At 37.0% G+C, this 27,483-nt stretch overlaps 1 protein-coding gene across 1 annotated transcript in view; it reads right to left on the bottom strand.

Annotated features, from left to right (window-relative positions):
* The window catches only part of HAPLN1 (hyaluronan and proteoglycan link protein 1), a 70,106-nt gene that overhangs the window by 26,951 nt on the left and 15,672 nt on the right, over window positions 1-27,483 (bottom strand). The window contains exon 2 of the mRNA XM_027100687.1: window positions 4,364-4,489. Coding sequence (XP_026956488.1) covers window positions 4,364-4,463 — 100 coding nt within the window. The 5' untranslated portion in view covers window positions 4,464-4,489. The remainder of the gene's footprint in view (window positions 1-4,363; window positions 4,490-27,483) is intronic.

Genomic DNA, 27,483 nt, shown 5'->3' with positions numbered 1-27,483 from the left:
AAATGATCCCAGATTTGAAGAAGGGGGTTAGCCAAGAGAAACTTCTCATCAGCCATGCAGCCTGGGCCAAGCAACATTTAAGTGCTGGGTCTTGATTTCCTCATTTATACAATGGCGTATTGATCTCAATGATCTATATTAAAGTCCTTTTAAGTTCTTAAATTCTGTAAACTATGATTTACTTTATGCCAACATTACACAATGAAAGCAGTGATCTACTAACGTACATTAGGCCCACACAATGTGTCATGTGTTGCTAAATGCCATGGATGCCACAGGACTTGAGAAGTGCTCATTACAAGAGTGGTAATTTAGAAGTGTCTCATTGCACTCATTCATGTATTCAGCACATATATTAAGCTCCTAGTATGTGCCAGGCACTACTGTATAGCTGGAGTGTTACAAAGCTGACAGTCTGATGCTAAGCTAGGATGGAAGAGTGGTTTGGGGCACAAGAAGGGGGAACCAACCACATTGAGTGGAGAGTGTCTGCTTCTGCGAGGGATTCTAGATCTCCATTATTTTTGCCACCCACAGAGATGAACTTCTGACAACTCTTTCTTTAAAAAAATCTAATTGCTTTATCTTTTGAGAAAAGTGACCGTAAGTTTTACTTCTTATAAAGAAGGGAACTGTTTTCATCTCTTAAGATTTCCTCTTATTATTCTTTTAAAAAATTTAATGTAGCTTATTTGTGTTCACCTACTAAGTATATTAAGGGGAATATTACTTAAGTTTGGAAAGCTTCATTTTCTACACGGAAAGTAAAAGTGATCAGATAATGTTTAATACCATTGGAGAAATTTAAAACTGGAATTAAGGAGGGCAAAGAAGGCAATTTATAAAATGTTTACTTCATTAGAACTAAGGTAATGATATGGTTCTGCTAGCAAATGAATTTGAAAAGCACGACCTTTTCCCACCAGTATTTGTGCTCCCTTTTCTATTTAAAAATCAGTTTTCCGTGACAGTGAAGAAATAATCAACATGGCGATAACAACTATCATCTACTGGTGCTTATTGTGTTCTGGGTACTAAGCACTTTTCCATATATTATCTAATTTAATTCTCACAAAGCTTTATAGAATAACAGTGATTATACCCAATTCTATACATGAGATAACTGAGACTTGAAGAGATTAAGTAAACTGCCCAAGGTCTAAAGCCAGTAACTGGGATTAGGGGAAAAACTCCTGAACTTGTCATCAGAAGACCTGCACTTGGAATGCCAGAGGCAGGAAACACTGGATCGCTGACATGGATAAGATCAGGCGGTTACGTATTCAGTATAACTATAATTGTTTTGCAGCTATTTTGGTTAATAGGCAAATGGTCATAAAATTTCTCTGCTGTCCATATAAATGTCTTCGTAAAAGTTGTATTTTACAAAGTATATTCATCATCTGTGAACTTCTACTGGTAATTGAAAGTCTACAAAGAGTTTTTTTAGAACAGATCCAAATATTTTAAAAATTGTGCTTTTGTGTGATTTAGTACTCCATATAAAAATCTTCCTAATGAACTCAAGTTTCAAAGGCTTGAGAAGTTGTTTGACTAGGCACATCATGAAATGAGGAGTATAATCTGTTAGTTGAGATTGTTATAGAGACAATGTCAACAGCAGTTATCTCTTCCTGTAGAAGTATTTGAGGAAATTACTATCCCCCACACTGCGAACAGTATATGATACAGAAGCTGATATCTTGATTGCAAATTTTTAGCAGACTCCATGGACAAGTGTAGTTTACTTTCTTAATCAAGTTGATTCAATAAAAAAATTAAAGGAAGTGAATTAGTACAAGTGCAATTTTATCTAAAGCTTTTCAGTAGAAACACTTTGCCCAGGAATCTATACTTGCCATTTTTTTCCCCTGGTATTCTGACTTTTTTTTTTAAGCCAGATTAAAAAATTTTTTTGCCTATATCTCTATAGAATCTCCCACAACTAGATAAGGAGGAAGCCTTCAGAAAAAATAATTAGGTAACTCTTATGCATAAGAGTTAAGAACGTGCTAACAAAGTGTTCAGCATCTTTATCAAGGCAGCCAAGGAGAATTTGAGGATTATGTGCATTATTCCCCTGGTATTATTTAAGCCTGGGAAACTTGAGGTACAAAAATAAAAAATTAATTACAAATGAGAGGTAGAAAAGGTGTTTTTGTAGTAACACGAATTTTGAATAATTTTCTGTCACTGAGAGAAGCTCATACTGCTTATCAGTACAATTTGGGAATTTGAGATTCAGATTACTAATTTAATCATTTGATTGCAAAATTCTTATAAAATTTTATGAAGTCTTCAGCTCCCTTAAATTCCTTCTGGGCCATGTTTTTGTTTTGTTTTTGGAGGGCTGTGTTTGATAAATAAAAGTTTTAAATATGAGAAAATAATCCAGTATGTAAGTAATGAAGGTTATCTGCTTTAATGATTATCTGCTGTGCTATGGGTTTATTTTTGTGTTATAAAAGGCAACTGAAATTATGGCAGGCCATTTGGAAGTGTTTCTCTGAAGGGCTGAGAACATGAAAGTTCAATCTGAATGCTATAATAAAGTAAAAAGAAAACTTTTTGTTGGATAAAAACTAATGAGAACAGGTATTTGGAGCAATTTTTTAAAAAATTTCAACTATGGACATAGCATCATAATATTGACCCAAATCACATTTCAGTGTTAATTTCCATAAGCAAAATGTAGGCCTTGTAGTTGTTTTTTTTTTTTTTTTGTAGTATTATTACTTGAAAGCTCAGAGCAACTTTCTAAGAACATGAATTTACAATTAAAATGAAGTGGACTAGCAAGTCATTTTTTAAAAAATTGGATAGTGTAGGCAAATAATCTGGATAATTCTGATACCTTGTGTCAGCAATTCCTTTGCACTAAATTTCAACAGAGTATATGGGAATGGAAAGACTGGAGCAACAGAAGTTTTCCTTGCTGAGAAAACTTGAGTCTGACTTACAGGCTTCCTTCAGGAGTAACTTTTAAAATGTTAATATAGTTTTAAAATAATATTTTTATACTCTGCATGAAATTAGACTAAATGATTTATACATCTATAACAGGTATCTAGTCTAGTAATGGCTTGAAACCATTGCTAAAGGTTAATCCTCCATTGGATTTAAAACTTCTGTGACTTGATGTTAAAAGGATGTGCTCCCTCATCAGAAATCTCTATGTGTAAATATCTTAAGTCTCTGGGAAACAGCTTTGATTCTACTATATATAGTAAAGGAAACAGCTGAGTCAGCAGCTTGCATAGTAAAACTTATGATTATGTAATTCCTTTTTATGGTCCAACAGTGAAAATCGTAAAGCTGTTAGAAACAAAGAGAACTGAAAGAGAAATGCCTAAAATAGCTAGACATTGTCAAATTCAGAATTCTATCTGGGTAGTTGTAATACATGCAGGAAAATACTTCCAGCCAGACCTACACTATCATTTGACCTTCACAAGTCATACTTTTCAACAGTGGAGGCGATTTCCTGAGACTACACTTTTGACCTTGAAGCTATAACTTGATGTTTTATGTCTCTTAGCAAACTTATAATGCCTCTGGTCCCCAAACTGAGTTCATCTAAAATTCATACCATCATATGTTTAAACTGTTAAATCCTGTAATTCTTATTTTAATTATTCAGCATACAAGGGCAAAGAGAGAAGCTCCAGCTCCTTTAGAATTATATTTTTCTTATTGCATTGAAATGCAACATTGAAAGCTAAGTCTCATTGAAAGCTAAGTCTCTTAGCTTTCTTAACGCAGGATGTCCCTCATCTGAAGCTGGGGCTGAGGAAATAGCTGCATTGTACTGCAGCCTCAAATCCTGCTACAGCTCCCAGGCTTAGGATTCAGCTGAGCTGAAAAGAAATATTCAGGGCAATACATTGGTCTATGGGAACTAAAGCTTTACTAAAGGAGATTTTAATAGGGTAAGTTACTTTTTCCTGAACCTTAGCTTGTCTGACTTTCATTTTCATGTTTTTCTTAATGATGATTCTAACAAAATGACCTTACATCTTAAGTTTTACTTCCTATTTCTCCCCCCGCCCACCCCGCTTTTGCCTTGCCTCTAAATAAACTTTCTACCCTCCATTCTACTTAGAAGATAGCAACTGAAAAGCCTTGAACAATTGCATCAACTCCCTGCAGCTGGACATTCTTAAGCCAATGCACTTTAATTGTCCCCCGATTCTTAACTCTACTGTAATGCAATAGCATTCAAAAGCCAGGGAGCATGTTCACCAATTCGCTGAAAGGAAAAGTCAATGCAGCAGAACTAAAATTAAGAAACACTAACCAAGCATCTCAACTCTAAGTAACTTGAAATGATTTGACTTTTATAAGAGAAGCTGTGTTTTCTTACCTTGGATGTGAATAACTCTGTCATGATCTACAGTATAGTTGTCTGAATGATGATCGGCCCAGCAGACTGAAATCAGCACCAGAAGAAGTAGACTATTCATCTTTGTAGCCCAAAGAATCTTCTTCACTGTGAAAGCATCACATACAAAGAGGCTTGTGAGATTTGGCACCCTTTGGAGTGTTGCACTGCACAACTTATTACTGCCTTATCATCATAGAATGGGTCTGTAAAAATATTTAACCCGATGTGCTCAGAAAGTTACTGTAGCTGTCTTTGGGAGCTGAAGACTGCAGCTTTGAACAATTCCAATTTCTCTTATGTAGCCAGAGTCCAAACAGTGTTTAACTCTATCTTTGCAGAATTGTAAACCTAGAAATTTATTTAGAACAGTATAGTTTCGATGTAGAGAGTTATAGCAAGTTACAAAAAGACGTGGCAAGGATATAAACAGACTTTTCAAAAACATTTAAACCTCTGAATTTGAAGTATAAGTTAATAACAGTTTGATACAGCTACATATGAATATTTGTCATCAGGTTTAATTCGGAACTGAATCCGTTCATTTTACATATGGCTTCCTAAGCAGGTTAGATTTGCTTGTTCTAAATAGAAAAGAGGACACACACAAAAATGCCTGATTAAACAGAAGCAGCACATTTGTTACAGACTCACCATCTTAAACACTGCTTGGGTCTATGGTGAATAGTTGAAAATTATAGACAAACTAGGTTAGAGTTGTGCATGCTACCAGTGCAGTCATCCTGATTGATTTTTCATTCATTTCTACCTAAAATGCTGACGCATCAACTTGGAGTGCCAGGTAGGGTCTCTGCAGTCAGCAGAGCCACGGCTGCAGGGACCGTTCCTGCCAGCCTCCCAGGGCAATTAAGCAAATAAAGAGCTGAAATAGACAGCCAGGCGCAGCTCTAGTCCTGAGTGAAAGAGGCTGAGCCATCGCCTGGCTGTCCTTTATTGCAAGGCCGATTTGACAAAAAGGGACACAATCCCCCCCCAAACTTCGTCATTCTAAGGACCAAAAAGTGATTCCAAATAATACAAACCAGACGACATTTGCAGTATTTGCCAGGCAAGATTTTCAGTGTAGCTCCTCTTTTAATGTGGAAGCTGAGGCAGATATTAACAAGAGCTTTCTTTTTCTCTCATGCACACAGCAGCCTTAACAATACTTGGCTATTTTTGAGACTGAAATTGCACAGTAATGACTTCTCACACTAGTTTGTTTTTTCCAGGAAAGCCTGACTCCCTGGAATACTTATTAAAGAGCTCTGAGTCTGTTCCTGGAGGCCCTTGCAGGCCAGCCTCTTCTCCAGAGCCTGATGCACTACTCACAGACGTCCCCCAAGTCTCTTGGGACAGCAGTACCTCTCTGCCTTCTCCCCTCTAAAAATCGGCATCGTTGTGATGCTTAAGGATTCAGTCTCTCATGTTTGCTTTAACCCTTTTCTTTTTCTTCATTATGTCACAGAAAGAAGATGGTGGATGAGCAAATTGAGAAACTTACTTTCCCAGGAAACTAAAACTGTCACCTGCAAAATTCTCTCCGATTTACTGATCTTGTTTTCAGGAGTTCACTTGCTTGCTCCTCTCAGGTTTTTTTGGGAAATGATTACTTTTTTGAAGCAACTGACTTTTTTCCATAGGAATACTGTTAACAAATATTACCTGTTTTCAGCCCCGAACTACACTTTGGGTGAACAGATATAATAGAGGTGACCTTTTGGAATTTGGAATATGATTGACACAGTTATAGACAGACACATAAGACAATGGGCCAACGGGTATATGAGGTGTCCTGTTCTCTTTGCTCACTACGGGAATCAGAGGAGAGGGGGAAATGTGGAAGAGAGGCTGTGAGAAAAACATACAATTTTGACTGGTAAAGGAGACATTCTAGGAAGGGTCAAGATGAGCAGAGGCAGAGAATTTACTAGATTATCTTTCACATTAGGGTGGACATCTACAGTATAATTTATAGGGAGTTGTGTACTCTCCCCTAAACACACACACACACACACACACACACACACACACAGTTACGCATCCTACCACAGAAGTCACCCTGATTTTTACTCATTTGTACCTAAAATATATCACACACAAATTTATCTACTTTAATTCCATATCATAGTATTAAAAATTATATCACTAAGGATTCATTCCATTGTGTCACAATATTAAGTATCCAACGACCCAATTTTAAAATGCAAACATCCTGGGGTGGGAGCAGTGCTGGAGATAAATAATAATAACAGCAGTTCCTTTTAATTGAATGTCTACTATGTGCCAAGTGCTCTGCTAAGCACTGTGCGTGTAATGGCTCATGCAGTCCTTATAATAATCCTGTGAGACAAATCTTTCCATTTTTTTCTGACACAGTTACCTTGTTGGAGGTCACACATCTAAGAAAGTGACAATGTTTGTATTTGCCTTAGGCAAAAGCAACACCTGCTTTGAGTTGTGCTTATTTTTCTGAAAAAGAAAGTTACTTTGTTGCCTTTCTTATTTAGGCTCTTTTACTTGAACGTAGGTGATATGAAAACTTTGACTTATGTTATATGTGAGTATGAACTTTTTTTTCCAAGGCTTGCATATGAGAGTCAGATGGCACTTTTCGTGGCAAGGTCGTGCCCTGCCTTGTTTACAGCACCACTCTGGTACCATGAGCACTACCACGGTGGTTCACGTGTGGGCACACACACGTGCGTTCACACGTGCACCATCTTTAATTAAAATAGCTGAGGACATTACACATCCTCAGTGCAAATACCCCTACACGGGCATCAATGCAGTCCAGGTAGGGGAAAGTGGAAATGGTCTCTGTTACCCTGGCGGTATAACAACTGTGTCACCAAAAGACATGAAACTAGGAAAGCAAACCTCAGGGACACAATTTTCAGGTGTTTAAGCAAACTGCAAGTACACACGAGGTGCTGCACACTAGGTTGAGGTTCCTGAGGATGAGGGCTGTGCCCGCTGTCTGTGTGCTGGTCCTCAAAGGAGAAGGACACTGAACCCTGTTTATTTGCATTTGTAATGATGTCTTCTCTGAATATCCAGGTATTTTGGTTAAAATTTTTCAGTTTTTGATAAGAGCAGAATTTAGGAAATTTGGGGGCTTCTATACAACCAGTTATTGCCAGCCTTGAATTAACAGTCTTAGTTCCCCTGCAGCTCACACACTGCTGGTCTCTTTCTACAGCCTATCAAACCTTGCCACCGTGATGCTGTAGCCAGCTTCAAGATGAGTTCAAATTGAGATGTCTGTGTTCACAGTCACAGGCATGATAGTACTGTGATTTTACAGTTCTGCTTTGGTGACAACTGAACCACTGTTTGGAAGCAAGATATCGGCCCAACCTGAAAGTCTAATAGTTTGATAGACACAAAGACATACAATACCAATAGTCTAATACCAAAGTGGCCGACTGCTATTTCTTAAACACCTACTGTGTTAAAATTATTGTATTGGGCAATGGGGAAATAAAACAAAGTGGAAGGCCTGTATGCTATTTTCTGTGTCTTGAGAGCTAATGCCACATATTTCCTGAAATACTATTACAGTGGGCCCTCTGTATCCATGGGTTCTGCATCCTCGGGGTCAACCGATCTCAGAACAAAAATATTTGGGAAAAATATTGCAGAAAGTACCAAAAAAGCAAAACTTTAATTTCAAATACTTTCATAGCATTTACATCATATTAGTTATTATAAGTAATCTAGAGATGATTTAAAGTATACAAGAGGATGTGCCTAGGTTATATGCAAATATATTAGGGACTTGAGCATTTTATTTTATTTTTTTTAATAAATTTATTTATTTTTTGGCTGCATTGGGTATTCGTTGCTGTGCGCAGGCTTTCTCTAGTTGCAGCGAGCGGGGGCTACTCTTCGTTGAGGTGTGCGGGCTTCTCATTGCGGTGGCTTCTCTTGCTGTGGAGCACGGGCTCTAGGTGCATGGGCTTCAGTAGTTGTGGTGCATGGGCTTAGTTGCTCCACAGCATGTAGGATCTTCCCGGACCAGGGCTCGAACCCATGTCCCCTGCATTGGCAGGCGGATTCTTAACCGCTGCGCCACCAGGGAAGCCCTTGAGCGTTTTGTATAAGGGACTTGAGCATCTGTGGGGTTTGGTATCCACAGGGCATCCTGGAAGCAATTCCCACAAGGACTCTGGGGACAACTGTACATGCTTGGTACTGTCCTTGAAGCTTCACCCATTTAATTGTTATTTCTCAGAACAGCTCAATTGAAGTATGTTAGTATACACATTTTACAGAGTGGTGAAGTCCGCATCATGTGAAGTGAGAAGCTGGGGATCTGGGCAGTCTGATGTGACCCCAGAGCCTGCACAATCCACCGCCATCACTGGTGTCAGGTGTACCCTGAGGAATGCCACCAGCTCTCACAACTCTTCCAAGGCTTCACACAAGCTGGAGTGCTTCTCCTCCTTCTCTCACTGGGTTGTAGGCATAGCACTGATCACAGCACTGTTGGCACGAGACGTCTGTACATCCAAAGTTGGAATGCTTTCCTCACTGCACGCGCATCCTGTGTGCCAAGAGGAAGGGCGAATGGAAAACTGGACCTGGGAGAAACCAGGACTAAAGGAGCCAAGACTGAGGCGAGTTTTTACACTGTTTAAAGATCACGTGTGTAGTTACATAGAGGACAGGTGAAGAGTTGTTTTTCTTCTCCATTGAGGGCATAATTACATACACCAGGTTTCAATTCAGCACTTGAAATTTAGTTTACAGGTTATGAGAATCCATACAGAGGTTGCTAGAAGCTGAATGAGCGAACCATAGAATCTGATTGGACAGAATTATTTTAAAATAGACGGAACCTTCTCCTTCTTGATATCTTTCAAGTCTGATCTAGTTACAGGCAGAAGCTGGCCCATGATCAGTGGTGCAGTGAAATGAAAAAAAAACAAGGGACTGCAAAGTATACTTTTTCATTAGGTTAAATTAATTCAACTTTTAAAAATTGTTTTTTTTTTCTGACCATTCTTCTGTTAGAATGGCCTTTATTTCATGGAATTATAACTTTTAGACTTTTTAAAATTGTAGATTATTTTATACTTACTAAGCAATATATTTTTAATGACAATCTTATACTGACTCATCACTTGTTTTGTTTTTATTGGTTGGCTTTGTTTTCTGTTTTGACTCTGCAGGTGTGTAAAATCCAGGAGTCAGACCACTGACCCAAATGATGGCTAAAGAACTCAGACTACTGATGCATTTGAATTGTTCAGTGTGCGGAGGGACCCCTGGTGTTTACCTAAGCCCCAGGATTTACTGCACACAATGGGGCAGAATGCAGAACTGCTTGGAATATACCCAGTGATCAAAAGAGAAGCCATGAATGAAAAAAATCTGTGTTCAGTTATACAACAATAACTACCCTCAGGGAGTGAGTCTGTATAAATTCCAAGTGAACAAAACATCTGCCCTGTCATCTTGCATTGTTCTATGAAAGTGCAAACTACTGAAGAAGTAGAAGAGAATTTATGATGCCCTGAATTAGATGTCTAGCCACAGACACTGTGGTAACCTCCTTCTCAGGCCATGGTCAGTCTGCTGCTTCCTTGGCGTGATCCTTTGGCAACCTAAGAAGCTGGAAAAAGTCCTAGGTCAGGAGGAAGAAAACATGAGTTCTATACCAGGTCTCATAATCAACACATCAGGTCTCAAGTTTTTCACCTACAAAATACTAATAATTTTTTTCCCCAAGGTGAAAAGTGTTTTTGAAAAGTATAAAAACTATGCAGACTAAGGTATTGTTCTCAAGCTGGCATGGCTCACCTCAAACCTGATCAGTTTTCATGGATAAATGTAAGAAAATAGCAAACTAAAGATATCTCCTTCTCAGAGGCAGGTGAGTTCTAAAAAGTTCACTATCTCTTGTATGTGGAATCTAAAAATGATACAAATGAACTTATATACCAAACAGACCCACAGACAGAAAACAAACTTATGGTTACCAAAGGGGAAAGGTGCGGGGGAGGGATAAATTAGGAGTTTGGGATTAATATATTAACATAACACACTACTATATATAAAATAGATAACCATCAAGGGCCTACTATGTAGCACAGAGAACTCTACTCAATATTTTGTAATAAACTATTGGGGAAAATAATCTGAAAAAGAATATATGTGTATATAGATATAGATATATATCTATATATATATATATATATATCTGAGTCACTTTGCTGTACACCTGAAACTAACACAACATTGTAAATCAACTATACTTCAATTAAAAAAAAAGTTAACTATTTGAAATGAGTGCAGGAATCAAAACACAGAGGAGGGCCTGAAGCAGCAGTAGTAACACCAGGCAACTCATTAAAATAGCGAATTCCCTGGGCCTACGACAGATCTCCTGAATCAGAAACTGAGGGTAGGGCCCAGCTGGCAGTGTTTCACAAGCCCTGCCCCCTCCTCCAGGTGAGTCTGATGCAGGCTCAGATTGGAGAACCACGTGTCTAAGCCCTTAAGAATACCAGGCGTTCTTCATCTCGTGCTTGAGCTTCAGGGAGTCAAAGCTGAGTTACGAAAGGAAAGGATCACGCCAAGGACAAGGAAGCAACAGACTGACCGTTTCTAGACTACGAGGTCACCAGGGTGTCCGGTAATGTTAAAGCCTTAGAATAATTGAACATAGGGTCCTCACGACTCTCAAAATACGCTGCATTTTAAATTTTATGACTTTTTTCCTTCCTCCTCCATACTTTGAAATCAGCCTATTTAATTTCCATTTTGCCCCTAAATTTTTCATTTCAAAGATGTTTTTTATCTTTTGCTTTTCTGCTTCTATTTCTCCATTTGTTACCTACAAATCTTACCCATCCACTGTAACTTCATTTTTTTCTCTTCTCTTTTCCCTGTATTTATTATGTTTATTACATTATTTGATATTTGATGTGATCATATGATTTATCATCCAAACCAGGGCAGAGAGTGAACAGAACTATTTATAACTGTATGGGAAACCAGTACCATGTAAATGGGGGCTATCCTAGGGAGATGGGCAATATGTTATGAGTGTGATGGAGGAAAGGCAGAATTTAGTTTCATTCTTTGCTTTGTCACTCCAGTTGTGTGACTCTTAAGAGAAGTAATTCAACTGCTTCAGGGTCAGATTTTTTTTATCCATCAATTAGAATAGTTGATGACAAATGTCAACGTCTTCCACACATTCTTTGTTGTTATTATTATTCAACTTTTTCTTAACGGAGATATCAGGCCCTCCATTCTACTTACATTGCATTTTAGGACTGTTCACCTCAAAAAACAAATTAATGGATTTTTAAAGGGATGACATCAATAATGCTTGTTTAAGTAGTATTTTGATTCACTTATTGCTTTTTGGCTGGTTATTCTTTGCCAGCTGTCTCTTGGAGGAATATTGATAGCGTTTGGGACAAACGCAGCAGCTCTTCACTTAATCAAAGCACATTTGCTCCAGCCTCTCATTGACCCATCTGACCCTGCTTTAGATAATTCCTGAGACAGGGGTTAGACTTCTCCAAAACCAGCTTTATGAAAGGGTTCCACAGTGGTTTTGTTTGTTGATTGCTTTTGTAAAACAAACATAAAAAGCATATAGAAATAAAAGCACAAATTATATTTGGTGTTTATAGTGTTCAGTCCTGCAAGTTTTTATTGAATCCCTAGGGAGTATGGGGGAAAGCAGTGCATATACATACTAATAAGCACGGTGACTTATTTGGACTTTTCTTGTTTCTGAGTATCTAATAGCCTGGCATTGCTGAACGAATAAATGAATGAGGTATATACAGCAGGATTCTGACACTCCCAGGTTATATACGATGTGAAACCCTAACCTTATAGTGATGCTTAAGAGCTGGGAACATTTCATTCAACGTTTATTTACATGCAATACCTTTAGTTGGAATTATATTGGGGAGTAGGCAGCATAAACTGTGCCTCTCCAATCTTGTGAGATAATACCAGTGGACAGGTAGATGTCAAAGTCCACTCATAAAACAAGACGGAAAAAATATAAGTTGTAACTATAGTAATGCCTGCCCATTTACACGGGCAGTCAGTAAGACTGTCTTCCCAGGTCATGCCAAGGAAATTCCAGACTTTCTCTCATTATATTCCAATATTCTAGTTCTAATGCTAGTGGATAATTCACAATCTGTTGGAGAAAAAACTAGTATAAGATATGGGCAGGACTTAAGGTCTCAAAGCCCTGGAGTGTAGTGGACGTTGGTACAGTAGCTTGGGCATGTTCCTGTGAGCTGTCTGTCTGCCACCTGCAGGGTTCTCACATCTACTCAAAAGCCTTTCAGTTACATGAGATTTCTAGGTTTTTAGGGTTGGGGCATGTCTTCCATAATTAATAGTTTGTTTCTTAACCAGAGAGTTATTAGTAGAGGAGGTCAATAAATACATGTGAAGAAATACATTTTGATGATAATGGTGAGATTAAAAGAAAATGAATCTTTTACCTTCCCTTCTGTTTACCTGTGGGGAACTTATCCTACATTTATTGCCCTAAAAAAAAAGATCATGATTTTACCATAGAACATTAAAAATTAGACCATAACTGATATGAATATTATATTGCTATGCAATTAAAAATGCATCCTTCATAGAATGCAGAAAACATTCATTTTCTGTCATTACACATAAAATTTTCAAAAATCAAATCGCCTCACGAGCAATTCTTAAAAGATGATTAAACCTGTTGGTATATAAATTAGCAATGCTGTCACTTCCCAAGCTCACTCACAATTTCTTTTATAGTTTGATTGCTAAATGCTGCCATGCTAAATGGTGTCTTGGCATTATAATCATGATCAAATTATGGGAATAATAAGTCCACATGCTAGAGGTAATTTTGACTAAAATTTCGTTTCTGGACTAGAATAATCTCAAAAACCAAACAAGAAAAACTTGTACATATGTTAGCATTGTTCTGAAAAAAGTTTTTTTACTCTAAAGCATATACTTGCTAGGCATACTTGTATAGGAAACACATCATTTTATAGATTCATTCTTCCTTGAGTCCATGATCAAAATTCTCAGTAGCATCAATACAAAGCATTATACTGAATAATATAAAATTAAATGTTAAAAATATTTTTCTTAATGTATAAAATCAAATGACTTACTGGCATTCTCAGTAGTACTAAGTGATTTTTGAATGCTGACAAGAAATTTGGCACTAAATTAAAAACTCTACAAAGGTAAACATTCCCTAGTGAATTGCAATGCAAATAGAACTTAAACACAGGCATTTTAAAGAGATTGGAAGGCCCCTTTTAACCAATGATGTATAGTAAACACTTTTTCCTGAAGCACTGTAAAAGAATGAATACATATACACCTATATGAATATTAAGAGCTTAGATTGCTATCTCATTGTTTCCTAACATAATAAATCTAAAAACACAAAAGTGAATAAAATAAAACAACTTCCATTTTTATTAATCTTTTACATCATTTTAACACCATGGAAAATAACTCTCCTCTTTGTATTTTAATGTGCAAATATGAATAAGATGGTGTTAGGACTGCTTTTAAATGTAGGTTACATAAAAACAAGTTACTCTAGCTCATATTCACACAACTAAATGAATCCAAACCTCTTAGCTATAGACTTTACAATTTGAAACAATTTTTTTAAAACTAGAAGTAGAGTTTATACATATAGAAAACTGATCATAACATGAATTTCAACTAAATTGCTTTTTAAAGTTTCTAATTAAGCTAGCAAAACAGTATTTTAAGGCTCCATCTTGTTTAAAATGTTAGCATTTCTCATAAAGTTAAAAATTTCAACAGCTGTCAGTTAAACATTATATTAACACTAGATCTAAAAATACAACTGCAAATTATCTACAACACAGCTTTGGCGCATCACAGATGTGGCAGTAACAAGTTTTCAACATAATGCAAAATCCAACTCTAAGCTCCCCACTGAATCCTACATGGAATTCTAAACTAGCTGACAAACAACAAGAATCGGGCAACTCACAGATATTTTAAACGATGATCAGACTCTGAGAAGGTGTAGAAAGATTTTAAATATATGTCAGTTCTGATTTTTTACTGAATACAATGAAGGGTTTTATGATCAATGTTTTCCTGAGGTATCTGATCATACTAAGTCATGATAAAAACAAAAATAAATCCATTAGTGATCTTTAGAGCATAAACTTCTCTCCTCTTTGCTTGATGCAGTCCCCCACCTCTTTTGGCTGTCACTTTTAAGATATCTTCCAAGACCCTGAAGCAGGTTTACTATTGGTCCACATCCTACGTCAAAGCATGATCTCATCAGAATTCAGTTCGTTGGCTTATGAATAACAAAGCCTGTTCCAGTCTGAAAGGCTGTGTCTACACAGCACAAAAAGGGAGAATCCAGTATTCTCCAATTAACTTGGCAAATGTTGACTGCTAAGCTCATTAAATCAAGTTTCCATATTGGTTTTGCGATACAAGATACAACCCAAGAATATGTCTTAACAGATTAAGTTACAGTGATCTTTCAGTGTTTAAGCTTTGAAAACTAAATAATCCTCATTTACATCTTCTTTAGCTGAGGAATTTTTTCATTCTGAAAACATTCAATCAACCTTCTTTATAGGCACTGAAGCTTAGACAGTCAGAGCTCTAGACTCTAAAAATAGCTACATAATTTATAACTTTCATAAAGAAGAATGTCATTTAAAACTTTTATGTAATATAGGTATTAGTCTTGCCATTGACTTAGAAGTAAATAATCATCTGTGAGCATAATGCATAAAAATATGGGCAGTATTATCAGAAGTATGGAAAGTAGGTATACATAAATCTCGAAGGTTTTTCAATGTCCTAAATACCATAAAATTACCAACCCGAACCCTCCGCAGACTTTCAATCTCCCTCCATATTCCCACCATTAGAATTACCAACACAAAGTTGCCCAAGGTCTTTTCCATTTCAAACTTAACCATGGCTTTGTAAGATATTATGGAGAGACACAAGTCCATGCTAGTGAGAGCAGTGTAAAGGTGACAGAGTTCCTGGGTGGGTGCTGTTAGAGTTAAGAGGAAAGGAGTAACCATAAAAGCTAAGTTTCATAGAAAGAAATGGCTGTTCATGAACAGTTACCTAAAGATCAGAATTCTCATCAATGCCGGGTAAATGACAGTTGAGGATTATTTGTGTACTAATGACCTTTGAATAATCTCTTTCATCTTGCTAACTTCAGCAGTACGCAGATCTATCTGTATCTAGGCGATAAAATGTAATCCTGAGAATAAAGTACCTAGAAAGCAAGGGAAATGGTAACACTGTACAACTCCTCAAAAAATGAGCTGCTATTAAAAAGTTGTAGAAAAACCTCACCAACTCAGCTGTCAGTCATCACCCTCAGGTGTTGGTAATAACTGCAACCTGAAAATCATTTTTAGTTTACACAATACTGCAAATACTGAGAGAACCACGAAAGGTATAAATGTCATGGGAAATAAAATGTCAATGGCTGATTCAGAGTGTGCATTTGCAGACAAGCGTTGAAAAGGCAAAAGCTCCTACCACTGAGAAGGAAGCAGAAAAGAACAAGAGGAGGAGGAGGGAGAAGAAAACAGCAGCAGCTGGGCGGTGGCGAAGGAGCAGTGTCCTTAGAGCTAGTGGACTCCTGAAAAAGGCAGCCAGCAGCACAGCCACTGGCAGTGGGAGGAATGACTTGAAGGACAGATATCCCCATAGAGAAACAATGGCCAGATAGGCTAAGTGAACAATCTGAACAGATCCAGGGAGGGAAAAAACAGCCTGACATATCTTGAGGGCTCCTAATATGTACCGTACCATGTGAAGCCATAATTCAAGTAATTATCCATTGAGCGCCACTTCATGCCTGGCAAGTAGAAATAAGGTTCAGCTTCAGATGGCAAAGCAGTTACCCTTTAGGAGGCTGTGAAGCAGTAGACAGAGCAGGATGCTAAGCATCTAGAGGCATCTCCGTAGGATACTACGGAAGAAGGAGGAGCCCTCTGGTATGCAGAGGGAATGGCACCCCTTGGAGCTGTGAAATGCAGCAGCCTCGGCAGGCACCTAATCCCATGCCCGGGAGGGGCTCGGAATGATTTCACAAAGAAGGTGACTGCTCAGCTGGATCTGAAAGAGAAGGAGACAGAGAAGAGGGAAAGGGATATCGCTGTCTATTAGAAGAGCACATGCAAAGGACATGAGCTGTGAGAGGCTTGGGCTGCTTGTGTGACTACATGTAGCTCCCTGTGACGGGAGAGTAGGATAATCAGAATGGACTGGTTGGAGACGAGGCTGGACAGGCGGGCAGGGGCAGGGACAAGAAGGCCTTGCATGTCACACTTGTTTGCATTTTTTCTGATGCTCTCAGCTCTTCTAAACAAAGTGCCACAACCACCGAGAGTTATTTATCTTTACACATCTCACAATAATATTCTCAAAATACAACCCTGTTAGAGCATATTACTAAGAGGGATTTTCTTTTCTTTTTCTTTAAGTATAGTTGATTTACAATGTTTCAGGTGTACAGCAAAGTGATTCAGTTATACATATGTATATATATCCTTCTTCATTTTTTTTCCATTATAGGTTATTACAAGATAATGAATATAGTTCCCTGTGTTATACAGTGGGTCCTTGTAGTTTATTTTATGTATAGTAGTTTATGTCTGTTAATCCCAAATTCTTAATTTATTCCACCCCCCTCCCCTTTCCCCTTTGGTAACCATAAGTTTGTTTTCTAGGTCTGTGAGTTTATTTCTGTTTTGTAAGTAAGTTCATTTGTATCAATTTTTTTTTAGATTCCCCATGTAAGTGATATCATATATAGATAGTATTTGTCTTTCTGTGTCTGACTCACTTCACTTAGTATGATAATCTCTAGGTCCATCCATGTTGCTGCAAATGGCATTATTTCATTCTTTTTATGGCTAAGAAGTATTCCATTGTGTGTGTATATATATATATATATATATATATATATACCACATCTTTATCCATTCATCTGTCGATGAGCATTCAGGTTGCTTCCGTGTCTTAGCTATTGTAAATACTACTACAGTGAACATTGGGGTGCACGTATCTTTTCGAATTAGAGTTTTCCTCTTTTCTGGATATATGCCCAGGAGTGGATTGCTGAATCATATGGTAGTTATATTTTTAGTTTTTTAAGGAACCTCCATACTGTTCTCCACAGTGGCTGCACCAATTTACATTCCCACAAATGGTGTAGGAGGATTCCCTTTTCTCCACACCCCAAGAGGGATTTTCTTAACCATGTCATATATTCTCTGTTTACTGAGGAAGATGCAAACATAACATGCTTTAAAAAGATTTCCAATTTTTTATGAAAGTAAAATGTAAAAATTTTTGAAAGTAACGGGTTAACTTTTAGTATTGGATTCTTGCGCTTCAGGAATGCCAGATTAACATAATATTGCTATAAATTCAATGATCAGTGTAATTATGGAACACACTCGAATTGTAATACATTTTCATATTGGGTTATAGCAAAAGACTCTCAAGCCATGTACTTTAAAGTGCTTCTAGGAATATGTTTTATAGGATTTGAGAGCAGAATCCAGCCCATTGCATGGATGCATAACAGCTGGAATGCAAGCTCCAAGAAGGTAGAAACTGTGTTCACCACAATATCCTCTGCACACAGTAGGAGCTCAGGGACGCTGGTTTTGCTTTGTGCACTGTAGGATGAATGGCAGCCTTCAGTGCTATATAGTACGCAATCTGCACAACCATATGCTATAGCTCTCTAGATATTAGATATGCCACACACACACACACACACACAATCTTACTTATTGGACAAATCATCACATTTCATACAAACTTAGAAAAAATTCATTTAATTTTCAAATGATAAATGAAGCACCTAAAAGTGTTCGATTCCATGCTAATGTTACAAAAGTGTAAACCCCCTGAGTCTTTGTACTCCTGGCACGTAGTGAGCTTTCAGTGAGTGTTCAGTGAATGAATTAAAAAGATTGGCATTTCTGTGGTTCTAAATGCAGCTGATGGAGGGTTACTAGAGTTAACTAAGTAATCACTAGAGTCACTACTAGTTACTCCATTTTTTTTGTTGATTTCTGTGACCCTTTCTGGCCTGCCTCAACCTCAACCTGTCATCTTTCAAGTTTGCTGCTCATTTGAAAAGATAATCTACATAATCTGACTTAAAAGGACCACTTTTGGCCAAGAGCATATGACTGCCTCTACCTTCCTGCAAGTGTTTCCACCCAGGTTCTTGAAGTTCATTTGTAGAACAACATAAGGCAGAAAATCTTTAAAGGCATTTACGTGGACTCTCATTGCTGTCTGCCTCCTCTACCCCCATTGCTAATCCCCAGCCCATCTTATTGATAGAATATTCTCACACTGATAGAAAATAAACACCATACAAGCCATTGAAGGCTTCGTATGAGTAGAATTGATTTTTCATCAGCACTTCCTATTTGATTTCTTCACCCGGTACTACGGAGATTGTTTGAAATTGTACTACCACCAACAGCAGGCTCAAAGCAAAAACTATAGATGTAAAATGTAGTCAAATAGGGGCAAAAAAGGGAAAGAGCAAGACCTGAGGACAAATTATCTCATTTCCTCCTACTTGCTAATTTAAAATTTGCTTAAGGATCACGACTTTTGAGGCACTCCTTACACAATGATCCGACCTCTGTCATGAAAAGAGAAAGGTATGACACGTAAAACAAAGAAGCAGCCATTGCTAGTGGTGAAAAAAAAGAAAAGGGAGCAAGACCAGTCTGTCAAACGTAATCACCTTAGTGAGGCTCTCTGAACTCTGCTGTCCTTTTCTGCCAGGCTAATGGAAGCCTCCCTGGGCTTAGAGGAGAGACAAAGAGAGTGAATAGTAAAAGCAGCCATGACGTAAGAAGGTTCAATGTCATTGGACTTCAGATGGTCATTTCCAGCAATGAATGAGTTCAGGGGTAACCACGTCACCTCTTCATTTTGCTAATGCCAAAATGCGTCAGATCCAATGCCAGCAGGGGCATATGCCGCAGTCCCCATTCCACTCCGCCATGTTAGAAACAGTCTACAAGTGAGCTTAGAAACGCTCAGTGAATCTATGATGCTGGGCCAAAGGGGTGGTGGAAGAGAGTAAAGCGGGTGGGGTGCAAAGTACCACAAAACTGAAGGTCATTTAAATTTCAGGAAGTTCAAGGGCAGGATAATATTTATTTTCTTCACATCCGGAAGGGTGTGTCATTTTTTTCATTCATTCCTGAATTTCAAGGGAAGAATTTCATTCTGTCAAAATGCCATTGCTTAAAAAAAAAAAGTTAATAGATTAAGTTGGCTGTTCGACAGTTAAGGTAGTTAAGGTGACAGGTATTTTGGAATAAGATTTAAGATTAAGATTTCCTCTTCCAAGAGGGGGAATGTGCTTAAAGTATTTAATAAAATGTATACAATAAAACTGGTATGAAAAAGGGCAACTTGTCATTGAAAAGCAAACAAACAAACAAAAACCCACAGGAAAAGAGGAAGAGACAAGGATCTCATTGAATTATTAACTTCTATGATCTGGTTTAGGCAAAATCAATTTTTAAGAACTGCAGTTGGCAGGTATTCTCTCAGTATGTAGTGAATGGCCAAAGGATACATCTGCTGTTTCTCCAATTGAGAAGAAGAGCATAGCCTGCTGTTAGGAACCTCTTGACTATGATTTGCATTTTTAGTGATAGTTTAGGAAGGTCTTTGCAAAATAACCCTTTCAGCAAAAGCATAAATTTCTATTTAATCATATGCAAAGGCAGAATAAATACTGGCATTGTGTGAAAAACATTTATTCAATAATATTTTAGAGGCAAGTATATAAAATGAAGTCTATATCACCATTATGGAGACCAAACCAGGAAGGACCTCTTTAAATCCCACAGGATTGCATTTGGTGTCATCCTGATGTGATTAGACACTAAACTTCTCCAACTAGGATGCAGCTGCCTTGATCAGAGCAATGCCTACATTGTAGTATCTATCTGTCCTTGAATCTTCGGCACACAGGCTGGAAGAATACCCTCATGACTATCTTTCAATTTATATCTGTCAATCTTAATATTTTGGAACACCCTATTCTTTAATCTACATAATGGAAAGAGAAAAAGAGAAAACATCAGGAGGATTGATAAACTTTTGTGCTCTTTGGTGTTGGGATATCTAAATTCTGGAAATGCATTTATATAGAACATTCCTAGTTAGTGCTCTTCAACTGAAATATCAGAAGAATATTTCTATCCCCTTGGTTTTCTTAAAGTACAAATATTAGCTAGACAAGAATTTCTAAGTCACGAAACAGGCCAAGTGGACAAGGTAAATTTGCTCCTGCATCCCTCCATGTCTTCCTTTGTTTCCATCTTCTTCTTTCTCTTTTTAGAACATGCTTGTGTCTGGGGTATTTTAGTTACTCATGGATCTATACTTGCAGGCTCCCACCTCAGACCTGCTGTCCTGACCCTCTCCTCCCTTGAAACCAACACTTCCTTTGTCTTGAGTCTTCTGATGACTCTTGCTTCTCTACTAATGCTTTTGATTCAAAGGTTTATCTTTCACAGTGAGCATATTAGGCAGTGGGAGAAATATTTTGTCCAAGAAGTCATCCCATTGACCACTGAATCACGCCACTGAATCAAGCCATCCACCTTGGCTGCCTGTTCTGGGGCACAGGCTCCATTTATCTCCATGCGGTAGCATAGCTCCTGCCATTCTTTATTTGGTTCTCTTCACAAATTAAACTTTTTGGTGCCCACAGTAGATCTGGCATAAGCTCACTGGCACAGTCCCACTTTAAGAAGTTCACATTCTCAACAGCAAAATCGAGCTGCTTCAGAATACTAGCATAATTGGCAAATCAAATTCCCTCCCATAATTAAACACACATGAAAAGCAAATGGTTGTTGACCTCTTTTGTTGGCATCCATGATTTTGGATAATTTCCTGGGATGGTATTTGCCAGATGCAGATTTGAGTCTTTTTGTGTGTGTGTGATAATGGGTACTTTAGGAAAGCTTATTTAAATGGGAGACATTAATATAGACTGGGGAGACAACAGCCCTAGAAAACGATGCATTCTGGGCAATGGTGGACAGAAGCAGGAAACCTTCTGCTTATGGACAGTGAGAAATAGCTGCTAATAATTCCACTAATAAAACGATGAGGCAAGAAAACTAAGCTGAAGGCCATGACAATATTCATCTGCCAACCCAAGCTCCTTTGGCCAATCACTGATAAAGGTCAGTAGCACCATGGAGAACTTAAATTCAGTGTTCTGTATTCAGAACAATTCTTAGTACAGACATTGTATTTACACAACCAAAAATGCCATTTAGAATGAATTTGCCTGAAGGATTTGCAAAGTCTACAATAGGCAAATAGTCTACCTTATTTAAATTTGCTCAGTCCACTAGCCAACCACCCCAATTGTTAGGTCCCTGTTTGTGGAAGATTTTCTTTTTTCATGACAGAATTCATTTGACTATCCTTCCTATTTGGGGTGGGTGGATTTAGCCACCCACCATTTAGCCACCTCTCCATTTAGGAGAGGGTTTGGGGTTGCTGGATTTAGCCAAGACCAATATTGAGTGCTCTGAGTGCTAAGTGGTGACGATTTTCACTGTCAAACTGTTAGACTGACATATCCAGTGTAGTACTGAAAATCAGAGTTACAGGCATTTGAGTAGTGAAGATGACTAATATTGTCAGCCTGTCCTGTGTTTCTCTGGAGGGAATAGCTACCTAAATGGCTATTTTTCAGGGAAATAAAAGGCCTCACAACTGAAATACAATTTTTTTTTTTCACTGACCAGCCAAGAAGAGTAACAAGGAAAAAGGAGTCTCTGGAAGAGAATGGAGTGCCCATAAAAGCAACTTCAACTACTTTAGTATTTTGCCTAGGGCAAGCTGTAATGGGGGATAATATTGAAAGAACACATAGGGGTGATTTCAGACCCAAAAGTGGAAATGAAATGTGCAGGCTAAGTAATAGCCAATTTTCTCAGAATTGCACAGAGTTCTTTATTTACTACATGTCCCAGATATTTTAAATTTATTATACACTGATTTTAATATAGACTGCAGAATGTGTGTATGCATCTATTTACATATAAAAATAAGCAAACCAAGTAGTTTACACACACACACACTCTTAATTAATTAAACTTGGCTAATTCTAAGCCCAAATATATATACACATCTTTTTAAAAAAATTTTCTTCCATTGGATTTGTATAGAATTTTTCGCTCAAGTCAGAGATAGAAAATTCTTTATGAATAAACAAAAAACATTGAATTTCTCTTCATTCTTTCTTAGATTCAAAGTTAAAGGACTAAAGTTTTTTTTTTACATTGATAGTATTATTAGTTCACTATTTTCTTCAAAGAACTATTTTTAAAAAGACCACCCAGAAGTTTCAACTAATTGAGGAAGCAGTCTTCAGCTTACTTAAAAAGAAAGGCTGCATGGGACACATTCCTGGCACCAGTACTCTGTCATATCTGTTTGGGTTGGATATAATGCAAAGGACAATCTTAAATTTTGAAAGGAACTTGGTATTTTCTTTTTGCCCCTAAAACACCCAAAGCAAGAAAATAGTTAGGAATTTCTGATACCTTTTTCAGGGAGATTATTTTATAATTTGAGGTTTAGTAATGCCAGGGAAAAAATGAGCCACCCAAGGAGATCATAAAAACCAAAATCACAGATGTAGAAACAGGTTTTAGTAGTGTGATGAGTTTCCGAGTTTGGGGAAAGTATAAGATGTTATTCAAAGTGGATCATTTAGGCCATGGAATTCTCATTAGCTGTTTGGTCATGAGAGAAACATCTGTAAATGGGAACTAAAAGGCTTTATGAAAAATATTTGATGAATACGTTGGGACCTAGAATAAGAAAAATGTTGGGTAATGGTAGAATTAAGTTGGAAATCAATAACAAAAAGATACATGGAATATATCCATGTATTTAGAAACTAAACTACCAACCTCTAAATAACCCAAGGGTCATAGAAAAAAATCAAAAGGAACATTAACAATTATTTCCAACTGAATGAAAGTGAAGATTCAACATATCAAAATTTCTGGGATGCAGCTGAAGCATTATGTAGCGAAAAGTTTATAGCTTTACATACCTACAGTAGAAAAGAGGAAAAGTCCCAAGTCAATGACTTCAGATTCCACCTTAAGAAACTAGAAAAAGAAGAGTATATGAAACCTGATATAAGCAGAAGAAAGAATTATAAAGATCAGCACAGAAATCAGTGAAGTAGAAAACAGAACCAATGAGAAAATCAATGAAAACAAAAGACGGTTCTGTGAAAAGATCAATAAAATTGATAAACGTCTATCCAGGCTAATCTGATGAAAGATAAATAGGACTAACCATACCAAGTGTTGGAAAAGATGTGAGCAACTGCAACACTGTCACACACTGCTGGAGAGAATGTAAAATGATGTGATCACTTTGGAAATTGTTTGGCTGTTTATTAAATAAATAAACATAGTTGGATAGTTGAAAACTTTCTGGGTGATGAACGCTTTTATTAATTGTAGTATTAGTTTTACAGGCATATATACATGAAAAATTATCATTTGTGCACTTTGAACATGTCCTATTTATTGCATGTTGATTGTACCTTAATAAATGTTATAAGTTAATACAATCATCTGTAATTCCAATGGAGATTAATTTTGTTTGCATTTTATTTCATACTTATCAAACATTTTAGTCAAATATAAATGCTTTTTATTTCTGCTGAGATGGAACAAAATTATATGGCCTTTTTAAAAGCGATTTTTAAAACAATATATAATGGGCATCTTTTCATTTCATTAAATCCTCTTTTACATAGTTTTTAATACCTGCATGTTACACTATTGTATGTGTATGTCAAAAATATTTTAAATAATTACCCATTTTTGGATATTTAAGTATATTTGTATTGTTTTACTAATAAAAAACATTATTACATAGCTTTAGGTAAATATTTTCTTCAGCTAGATTCTACAACGTGAGGTTACTAAATTAAGATGTATATCCACAAAGTTGTGCAGCCATTACCGCTATCTAATTCTGGAACATTTCATCACCCCTAAAAGAAACCCTGTACTCATGAGTAGTCACTCTGCATCCCCCCTCTCCCCATTCTCTGGCAAGTATTAATCTACTTTCTGTCTATGTGGATTTATCTATTCCAGACATTTCATGTAAATGGAATCATACAGTATGTGGTCCTTTAATGACTGGCTACTTTCACTGAGCATAATTTCAAGGTTCACCCATTCTGTAGCATGTATCAGTACTTCATTCTTTTTATGGCTGAAAAATAATCCATTGTATAGATACACCACATGTTGTTTATCCATTCAGCAGTTGATGGATATTTGGGTTATTTTTTCACTTTTTGGCTCTAGCAAATAATGCTGCTATAAATGTCCATGTACAAGTTTTTATGTGAACATATTATACACCTAGCAATGGAATTGCAGTTCACCAGTTTATATTTCTACCAGTGATGAATGAGGGTTCCAACTTCTCCATGTCCTCACTAGCATCTGTTATTGTCTTTTTAATTATATCCTCCCTAAGTGGGAGTGAAGTGGTATCTCATTTTGTTTTTTATTTGCCTTTCCCTAATGACTAATGATGTTGAGCAACCTTTCATGTGCTTATTGGTCATTTACATATATTCTTGGAAAAAATGTCTCTTCAAATCCTTTGCCCATTTTTAATTTTTTTAAGTGTTGTAAGAGTTATTCATATACTCTAGATACCATATCCTTACTGGATATATGATTTGCAAAATTTCTTCCAATCTGTGTGTTGTCTTTACATTTTCTTGATATTGTCCTTTGAAGAAAGGTTTTAATTTTGATGAAGTCCAAGTTATCTATTTTTTTATCGGTTGCTTGTGCCTTTGGTGTCATGTCTAAGAAAACATTGCATATTCTAAGTTCATGAATATTAATTTCTATGTTTTCTTCTAAGAGTTCTATAATTTTAGCTTTTATGTTTAGGCCTTTGCTCTATATTGAATTAATATTTGTGTGTGATATGAGGTAGAGGTCCAACTTAATTCTTCTGTATGTGGCTACCTAGTTGTCCCAGCATCAATTTTTAAAACAAGTATACCTTCTCCATTGAATTGTTTTGGCACTCTTGTTGAAAAGATGGTACTAATTTTTAAGAACTCTTTGTATATTAAGGATACTGTTCCTTTGGTGTATGTTGAAGACATTTTCCCTCTATTCTGATTAATAGTGTTTTCTGTGTATAGAAATTGTGAACATTTATGAAACTAAATGTATTAGTATTTTCCTCAATGATTTCTTCTGCCATTATTAGATAAATATTTACCTATATTTCTCCTTAGTAGTAGTTTATGAAAATAATAGAAATAGTTTTATATGGTGCTTTACATTTATTATCATGGTAGATTCTCAGAACTACAAACACTATGAGACAAATACTATCAATCATTCTATTTTTAAATGGATAATGAAACTCAAGGAGCAATTTGCACAATGTACATAGGTGGTCACAGTAAAATCTGAATTGGGATTTAAGCTCAGGTCTACTGAACTCCATAGTGCAAGCTCCAAAATAACTGAAATAACTTAAATTTGAACTTCATCAGCATGGATATAAAAAGTTGCCCCAATACTTTTCTAATGCAGCAACCTTATACATGATGCTCAATTCTATTTAAGGATTAGCCTCTCTTGATTAAGGGAAATATAACATTTTTAGTGTAGAATATGCTATTTCAAAAAATTTTAAACATGTTTAATAAATTTTTAATCCCCATGTAATATATTAGTTATGAAAAATCAAATTCACTGTTGTGTGTAAATTATCAATGATTTTAAAAAAGAGAGAATGGTAAGTCAGTAAAAAGTAAGCTATCAGTATATAAAATAAAGTTGAGGTTTTAAAAACCATAAAGTAGCCAAACAAATATTTAATACAATGTATCTTACCATCAATAAACTATTGAAGGTAATTATTTTTTAAGTATTTATTTATTTACTTGTTTTGGCTGCGCCGGGTCTTAGTTGTGGCACACGGGATCTTCGTTGAGCATGAGGGATTTTTTTTTTTTTTTTAGTTGCAGCATGCGACTTCTTAGTTGTGGCATGGGAACTTCTTAGTTAGAGTATGCATGTGGGATCTAGTTCCCCGACCAGTGATCGAACCCGGGTCCCCTGCTTTGGGAGCTCGGAGTCTTACCTACTGGATCACCAGGGAAGTCCCTTGAAGGTGATTTTTGTTTTTCATAGAATTGATTCTTTCTGTCTTCCATCTCCTTCCATACTCCCCCTTGAAGTAAGTTTCTAATCCCTGTTACGCTTTGTGTCTCAGCCCACAGGCAAAGGTTTTACAGAACCCAAATGTAAAGATCTGGCTTTATAAATAAAGGTCCAGTTTGTCTGCATCTTCCTTCACCACTTTTCACTTGGCTGTTTAACCAGTTAGTAAACCACCAAGGGCAGATAATCTTGACGGAGATTATTTTTTATCAAGTGTGTGTGTCCAAAAACTGTTTTGGTGACCTTATATGGTGACGACTATTATTAGGGCATCTTACATACAGCCTGTTCATGCTGAATGACAAGCACTTTTCTGGTTGTCCTTAAGGAGCATTTATACAGTTCAGATTGTAAAATTTATTTATTGACTGATTGATTGGCTGCATTGGGTCTTCATTGCTGCATGCGGGCTTTTCTCTAGTTGTGGCCAGAGGAGGCTACTCTTTTGTTGCCGTGCGCGGGCTTCTCATTGTGGTGGCTTCTCTTGTTGTGGAGCACGGGCTCTAGGCACACGGGCTTCAGTAGTTGTGGCTCATGGGCTTAGTTGCTCCACAGCATGTGGGATCTTCCCAGACCAGGGATTGATCCTGTGTCCCTTGCATTGGCAGGTGGATTCTTAACTACTGAGCAACCAGGGAAGTCCGAAATTGTAAATTATCAAGGCCCAGGATGCCTTCGTTTTACTTCAAGGAGAAATCCTAAGGGCTGTGTAGAGAGTTGCTCTGCTCCTGAGCAATCTTCCTT

This window comes from Aethalodelphis obliquidens, unplaced genomic scaffold, assembly GCF_003676395.1.
Source record: "Aethalodelphis obliquidens isolate GAN/ISIS:26980383/991018 unplaced genomic scaffold, ASM367639v1 scaffold4, whole genome shotgun sequence".
Classification (NCBI taxonomy): Eukaryota; Metazoa; Chordata; class Mammalia; order Artiodactyla; family Delphinidae; genus Aethalodelphis; species Aethalodelphis obliquidens.
The sequence above is the reverse complement of the archived record's forward strand: the minus strand, read 5'-3'. Positions and strand labels throughout refer to the sequence as shown.